The 8,353-nt window shown below is 36.5% G+C and overlaps 1 protein-coding gene across 1 annotated transcript in view; it reads right to left on the bottom strand.

Annotated features, from left to right (window-relative positions):
- Positions 1-8,353, bottom strand: part of cps1 (carbamoyl-phosphate synthase 1, mitochondrial) — a gene marked incomplete in the record, with an annotated part of 42,786 nt that overhangs the window by 31,589 nt on the left and 2,844 nt on the right. Inside the window, 15 exon segments of the mRNA XM_014011538.1 lie at positions 856-1,066; positions 1,482-1,626; positions 2,804-2,932; positions 3,106-3,263; positions 3,407-3,596; positions 3,759-3,854; positions 4,118-4,216; positions 4,996-5,073; positions 5,316-5,457; positions 5,590-5,696; positions 5,811-5,939; positions 6,233-6,322; positions 6,444-6,536; positions 6,625-6,681; positions 6,769-6,858. Coding sequence (XP_013866992.1) covers positions 856-1,066; positions 1,482-1,626; positions 2,804-2,932; positions 3,106-3,263; positions 3,407-3,596; positions 3,759-3,854; positions 4,118-4,216; positions 4,996-5,073; positions 5,316-5,457; positions 5,590-5,696; positions 5,811-5,939; positions 6,233-6,322; positions 6,444-6,536; positions 6,625-6,681; positions 6,769-6,858 — 1,814 coding nt within the window.

Below are 8,353 nucleotides of genomic sequence, written 5' to 3'. Positions count from 1 at the left end.
GAGTATAGTATTACCCCTCAACTTTATGGATGATTTTATGGACTAAATTTTACATATTATACTTGAATAAATACAGTACATTAAATTGCAATGGTGGTCTACTTCTTCTCTACAATACAATCTAGCTGCAAAAAATTTCTGATTCTGTGTTATTTTACAGTGATAATTTCAAGTATATAAGCTGTCCTCCTACCAAAAGTAGATTTTATAGAAACATGGCCAAAAAAAAGGCATTCATAGATGTCCTTAAATGACGTGGTATAGGAACACCGGTCAAATAAAAGTCTAATAAAACCTTCTGGCCATCAATGAAATTGTTGTACTGGGCAACATCTCTCCATGGCTTGAAATCATTGTCCCCAGAGTGAAATTTTGTGCTGCCTCGGGCCTGAGTTTTTATAGGTAGGGCCAAAGAAACCAGTCAGATTTCAGGATGTGGTAATACACACTGGCACAGTGCAGTTACTGAGATACTGAAAATGGGACCAAGATCCCCCTTCCAGCACAGAGCTGACCTTAAATATACTACTAAAGCAACATTCAAGTAGTCAAAGGGGGCACATATAAAATGTCTCACAACTGTCTAGCTAAAGCCCTGACTTGAATTTAGCAGAGAAACTTTGTTATGACGTAATGCATGTTGAACACCAGCAACTGTTTTCTTCCTTGGAGAAATAATTTTGTCTTGCAGAAAGGGAAAAATACATCCTGACTGCAACTGTAGCAAAGAAAATGACTTTCTAAAGCATTAATTGTGTGGTGGAATCAGTTTTATGCACACGTGTTTTATTTTCTGTTTGCTTTACAATGAAAAAGTATTTGAAGAAAAGATAAACATGTACTGTATGTTCTCACCCAGTAGCTTTGGATGCCAAAGCTGAGCTTCTAGAAAGTCGGGCGTTAACCTCGATGATGCAGTACTCTAGGGACGATGGATGTAGGGCGTATTGAATGTTGCATTCACCCACAATCCCGAGGTGACGCACCACCTTGATCGCAGTCTCGCGGAGCATGTGGTACTCCTCATTGGACAGCGTCTGGCTCGGAGCAACCACTATGGAGTCCCCTGCAGGGCACATGAAGGGCTTGGTGAAAAACATGACTGTGAAGACTGTTAAAAGTTTTTTGAAAATAAATTTGACTTGATTCAACTTTAAGATTAAATATTTTCTCCCTAAATAATATAATAAATGTACAACCAAAACAGTATTTAATTACAAAGTCAATGTGATCTTGGCAACTACACAGCTCTTTTAATCAGATACAAATGTTCTCATCATCAAGAAAAATGTTAAATAAACATTAGAAACAACCTGCTGATTCTGACTGGAGTTGTTTAGTGTTACAAAATAAAACCAGAATGAATTAAAAAGAGTCCGACAAATAAAGCATTCTGTTTGTATGAAGTCCACGGGTCCATTTATCATAGTAAAATAAAGTGAGTGTAACGTATTGTGTTGGATCAAATGTGTGGTCTGTACCTGTGTGAATGCCCAGAGGATCAAAGTTCTCCATGTTGCAGACAGTGACACAGTTATCAGCCACATCCCTCACAACTTCATATTCTACCTCCTTCCAGCCGAGTAAAGACTTCTCCACCAGAATCTGACTGCTCATGGCCAGAGCCTACAATAAAACCCAAACATTACATCAACTACGAGCAGCTCAGTAGTTTGTCAGTTTGTTTCTTAGAATTAAAAGGTGGATGGGTTATGGTTCCGCTTTGAACATTAACTTTTAACCAATGCACAATCAGTCACAACGCTGGTTTTCATCCTGAAAAAAAATGCATTAAATGAACTTAACTAAACTCAGTTTGAATATGTATAATAAGTTGCCTTCAGGCCCAAGTCTCCCTTCCAAAAGAGATCTGTGATCTCAATGGGATTTACCTGGTTAAACAAAGGTTAAAAATTGTGGTGGCACGATTTACCAAGAATGCAGAAACACGTTGGAATAAATGCACCGAAAGTCTGCGTGTATGGTCGTCAAATGATTTAATTTGAGCAGCAACAGAGCAGAAGTCAATCAGAGAAGTCTGTCAAGTTGTGGCTGGCTCGTCAGCGCAGAGCAGCCGATAATATAACATCCCGTGACATGCTTTTAACCAATCACAGTTCGCCAACTGTGAACCACCTAACCAGTGACAGGGCTGTCAGCCCGGAAGCACCTTATCAAAATAAAAGAGGTTATGCATTGCTGGAGTCTTGAAGTCTGGGCCGATAGAGTAAAACAGCCGAAACTAGTTATCATGAGATATGATTACTGGACAATGTCAAGGTAGAACAGATATACATAATTAATCCATAACAATATTAATGGCAAAACATGCTTAAAAACTCTTGACCCATAGGGTCAGAGAAGGCAACAACTGCTGACAATAAAAGAACTAAATTTGAGAAATGCATACTAACGAATAAGGCGAAAAGAAAGCTTCAAATGCAGTAGAAAAAGTATAAAAGATATGCAGCATTTGAAAACAGTCTGCCCTTACTGCTCAGAGCTGTCAGATATAACATGGAAAAGGGGACAAGCATAAAATGAGCAAAAAAAGTTGCTTAGCAACTGCAAACCTTTTCTTTCTTTGCCATTACAACAAATATGCAGTTTACCTAAATAAGATCATTCTGATCATTTATCAGGGCTGTCTGCAAGTAGAATAAATTCTGCAAACTTAACTAAAATTCAAAAGCAAATAAATAATTTAATACATGACTTTTTGACAAATGGTAAAACTTTAATATTCACAAATGATACACAAAAAGAAATGATGACTGTCTCATCATGCACCCTTTATTCTGACCTTATGGGCTGTTTCCTCCAGTTTTTCCTTGTTAGCACACAGACCCGAGCCCAGACCTCCCAGAGCATAGGCTGATCGGACCATGACCGGGTATCCTATCTGCTCAGCTGCTTTTAAGGCATCAGAAACCTGAAAGATGTTTTATATTTCACACTTTTTTAAGTTCTCAACAAAATAACATAAAAATCAAATCCCGGTGAAGCGTTTTACAAACAAAAAAATGCCCTATTTGATAGATGTGTGCAACCTATGGATAAAATATTCAAGTTTTATACAAGATCATCTTTTTTTGTTCTCCTTACCGACTCCACAGCAATGCTGGGTGCAATCTTCTCATTGATCTCCATCAGTTTGTCAGCAAATAGCTGCCTGTCTTCTGTGGCCATGATGGACTCCACTGGTGTTCCAAGGACTTTCACCCCATACTGCTCCAAGATCCCACGCTGGAACAATTCTACCCCTAAGACCAAATTTCCATAGAAATATATTCTAAACTAGTTGTAAAAGTGCATTTACCGAGTGTTGCACACAAAATAAAGCTGCTGTAAAATAAGGTTACAGTTTAGTTTCATAGATGTAGGAAAACTTCTGCGTATATCATACCACAGTTGAGGGCCGTTTGTCCACCCATGGAGAGCAGGATCCCATCCGGACGTTCAGTTTTAATGACTTCAGTTACAAACTGTGGCGTAACGGGCAGGAAATAGACAGAGTCCGCCTGCTTGGTGCCCACTTCATTGGTCTGAACTGATGCTATGTTTGGGTTCATCAGCACTGTTTTCAGGTTTTCCTCCTATATTCCCAAAAAATAAATTGATGTTAAGTTTGCAAATTATTTGCATTAATATTGTTCATTTGTGACAATATATCCCAGTCATTATTAGAACTTATTCAACTGTAACAAAAATAAAGTTTACATAACAGTACTAAATTAAATATATCATGATGTTCTTACTTTCATGGCTTTGATAGCCTGAGATCCTGAGTAGTCAAACTCTCCAGCCTGACCAATAGAAAGACCACCAGAGCCCAGTACAAGTACCTTTGAAACCTGCATTAATACAGTATGTATAGTTAATACATAACAGGCTCCAGATGCACAGAACATAACTGCAACTGTGAAGTATTCAAATTAATTTTCAAAACAAATTAGGCTACTAATTTTGAGGATGCATACTTCAAATGCTTTTGCTTTCAAAAAATTGACAGAATTTTGTACATTCTGCACTCTCACATTTTAATAAATTATTATTATTTTTTATATCTTTATAGGAACAACTAAAGTGACTGGTTGACCTCATGTATTTACTGTACCTGAGCTCTGGGAGGGATGTCAGGTTTTTTTGGCATGAGAGACACTATGTTGGCATCCTTTCCTTTCTTGATCAGAGATAAGAAGGTGTCAAATAAAAACTGTTGGGAAAAAAAATTGTGAAAAATTTCCCATATACATAGTTTAAAAATATGTCAACAAGATTTAAAGAACAATTGGTGTGTGGTTATTTAATCATGTTACTAATGTAATGCTGATTTTTTTTTTCAAGCATCCGGATATGTATGTGACAAAATGCATTAAAATGCATTAAAAGTGCATTAAAAATATGATTTTGCTGTTTATAGTTGATAAAAATATTTTAATAAATAACAAAAATATATATACTTTTTTGGTTTGATTTTATTGGCTTCAAAACTAAATATTCTTTTGAAATGAAAGCAGTTTAACTCAGTAAAAGCTGTACATTAGTTTTATACAAGCATGGCTTGCACACTGAGGGAAATATGTAATTACAAATACTGAAATGATGGCATAAACCAGTCTTAAATGTCAATGTTAAACTGAAGAGTTTTAACATGCAAAATAAATCAATCTAAATTAGGTTCAAGCCCTTGACGATAGCTGTATTTTTATGACTCTGTTTCACAGACTACATTTGGTATTACAGAAAAAAAAAGAAACACTCATCTCTGCTTAGAAAACAAAACACAAAAATGTTCATTGGTATATTTATCTTTTTTGCAAACTCTGCTCCTATCTGAACCCATCTTCACTTTTCCAGGCCATCATTTAGACAAGTGCTATTTCAGTGAAATATGATAAATTTTACCTTGACTGCATCCTGTGAATAAACCTTTAATTAGTTGCAGTGTAGTGTTCAGGTATTTTATGCAGCACCATCAAAGTCTTTAATTACCTCTGTGTCAGTGGGACCACCCTTAGCCTCCGGATGAAACTGGGCCGTGAAAACAGGCTTAGTGTTGTGCATGATGCCCTGAAAATCATGCACATAATGATAAATATACGGAAATGAACATTTCACAAACATGTGAGTGTTTAAAAAAATAGTTCTGAAAGGATGTGTTGACTTCAGTCTTTCATCCGCTTCACTCATAATTTGTGTTTTAAAACAGGACCTGGACTTGGACCTTTTGAAGAAAAACCTACAGAACAAAAACATCAAAATGCCATGTTGTCTTTTAAAAAGGCTGAACATGCAAATAGAGTAAAATTAACCTCATTAGTGCCATCATTAGCATTGATGAAAAGCGGGCTCCAGCCTGCTGGCAGGGACTCGCTGTCTATTCCGTAACCATGGTTCTGTGCAGTAATGAAGGCCTGTCCTGTCATCACATTCAACACTGGCTGGTTCTGACCTCTGAGGAAGCACAGACAGGCATAATGTTGTCTTTTTGTTTTTGTTTTGTTTTTTTCCTTTAGGAGAGGTGACATTTATTTATTTTAAAAGCAACTTTTTCAAAGGAGAGAATAGATGTTTATTAGAGTTCACCTGTTACCCATAGGTAGTTTGTATGAGTTGGCTCCTGCAGCCAGAGCAGTGATTTGGTTGCCCATACAGATCCCAAACACTGGCTGGGAGCGATCACTCTCCAGAACCTACAAAGAAATGTTGTAGATATTGACAAATAAATTAAATTGTCATCTAATTTAAAACAGGCTGGGACTAATGTGTCTTAACTATTTGCATGTCGGGTTAATTACGTAGCTCACTTTGCGTATGTTGCTGATGAGTGTCTTGGCTAGAGCTGGATCTCCCGGTCCATTTGATATGAACAGGCCATCATAGTCTAAAGACATCAAGTCATGGTTCCATGGCACCAGGTGAACCTCTGCACCTCGCTTCACCCAGAGAAATAAAAGCATTATCTTATGGCATTGCCTAACAAAGTTAAATGTATTTTAAGCAAAATACAGTTCATAACATTGAGCTTCCTGTTCTGGACATGAACTTTATGTACAGTATTACTGTACTCAACACTAAATGACGAAAGATCAAAAAGAGTGATTGAAATTGTGTATTTTGCAATTACTCACAGTAAAAAAAAAAAAATTAAAAGCTTAAACAAGATTTTTTTTGTTTGTTTGTTTTACATTCAGCATCAAAAGTATGTTGGCGCTCCCAGTGTACCAACCTTAACCAGCAGCCGAATGATATTATGTTTTATACCACAGTCAACAGCCACAACTTTGATTGGGTTGCCTTTTCCAAAAACTTTTATTTCCTAATAGAAAACGACCCAGCAAAAATAAGTTAGTAATCTTCAAGAGCATTGGTAGACAGAATTTTTGCCAATAGAATTATACTTGATATATTGTCAAATATAAATGTCTTGCAGTTTTTACCTTTGTTGAGACCTCTGCAATAAGGTTTTTTTGGTTGGGGTCTGATATCTCCACAGGCTGGTCATCAAATTCAATCTTCGCCAAAATTGTTCCCTGAGGAGCAACAACGATATGCGAGTGGCGGATCAGCCATTCTGTTTGTTTGAAGAAGCCGTACGTTCAACATTTAAATTTACAAAACCTTATCTCTGATGATCTTGGTCAGCATTCTGGTATCGATTCCAAAAAGCGCCGGAACCTTTAAAGGAAAGTGAAATGTTAATTTACAGAGGAGTTCCGTTCACCTCTGACATTACACCAGGTGCTGAGTAATTTGAAACCAAACCTTCTCTTCTTGCAACCATTGACCCAGAGACTTGACAGAATTCCAGTGGCTATACTCGTGGCTGTAGTCTTGAACCAGAAGACCAGACACCTAAAGCCATCAAAGCATAACAATACCCTTAAAATATTTTCACTAWAAAGGCACTTGAATCTATTACCTGCATTTCTTCTCACAAATAACATGTAAAGAGCAATTACAAAAGGTAGTTAAGCTAGCATACATATGTAATGTATGAAACATCTCTTATCTCCTCAATTTATTGTCACTGGAAGTACGTATATGTGCAAGACATCCTAAACATCAGCCACCAGTGTATTTTAGCAGAACATGAGTTTTTATGTGAAATCAGCTGTGGTGACCCCTTTCTCAGAGTTATTCAGAGGTGAGAAGGTCTCTGACTCTGATATATTTGGAAATTAAAAAAAAACAGAAAGCAGCATTATTTATTTATTTATTACATGAATATGTTAGCTTTGAGGTAATCAAGGTGTCTTCATTGATTACTGGAATTTATATTTGTTCATTTCCAGGCATGACCTGTTGCCCTACCTAAAGCAAAGTTCATTCACCCCACAAAGTAGTTCCTCCAAATACTTATCTTTGTTTATTCTGTGTTTTTCGAAGTATATTGAAAATTTCAAATTGAATTTTTAGAGATTCATTCTCATTTTTTTCACTTACTTAACATTATGGTGCTAGATGCCCTGCATTTGTCAGTGGATTTATCCAATTAATATACAGTATACTCCCCTGACAGCAATGATCGTTGCGATCAGCTCCTTCAAATAAACAGTTGTTGAGGTGTTGGAAATTATGCTCTGTAGACGATTCCTGTTGGTTTTAGCACATTGATATGAACATTAGATCTAAAGTGACCTTATGAAATGCAGGAATAGCGTTCAGCAAAACTTGTGTCCAACAGGAGACATATGCTGGTTAAAAACGTATTTGGAACAGACAGAGCTGAACAGAACACTGAAAACTGAGTAAAACCGAGGAGAAATAAAATATGGGACTTTTTTTTTTTTGCCAAAAAGGTAGGACTGTTTTTAAACTAATCTGTGGCGACTGTATGCATATTACTGTGCTAGCTCTATGCTAATACAGAGCTGCGGTTTTAAAATCATTTGTCTGTGAGTTTGAGTCTTGCTTAATGCCTTGGAGTTAAGTTTGTTTGTTTTGTTTTTGTCTGCCCTCCATTTAACTTTGTTTACTTGGATTATTATTGTAGAATTATTACTCAAAATAAAATGAGAAATCCAGTCCAGAAAGCTGTGTACCTTTCTAATTAATTTTATATATAAACAAATTTTAAAAAGTATTTTGGGTTGGTGCAGATGCTTCTCTGATTTAATTATTAGACTGGACTCTTTTACGTGACAACCTGTGGAGAGAGAGAAAATAAAACAACCAATAACTGATAAAATTTGTGTCTTTTTTTTTCCCCCACAAAACATTTGTGTTGATAGGAAAAAAAAAATTGTATAGGTCCTCTGGACGGGTTCTTCTTTAATGAAACGTTTCGTCTCTCTTCCAAGAGACTTCTTCAGTCTGAGAGTCTGAGTCACTCTCAGACTGAAGAAGT

The sequence above is a fragment of the Austrofundulus limnaeus genome, unplaced genomic scaffold, assembly GCF_001266775.1.
Source record: "Austrofundulus limnaeus strain Quisiro unplaced genomic scaffold, Austrofundulus_limnaeus-1.0 Scaffold81, whole genome shotgun sequence".
In the NCBI taxonomy this organism is placed as follows: Eukaryota; Metazoa; Chordata; class Actinopteri; order Cyprinodontiformes; family Rivulidae; genus Austrofundulus; species Austrofundulus limnaeus.
This window is presented reverse-complemented; position numbering and strand designations above follow the sequence as displayed.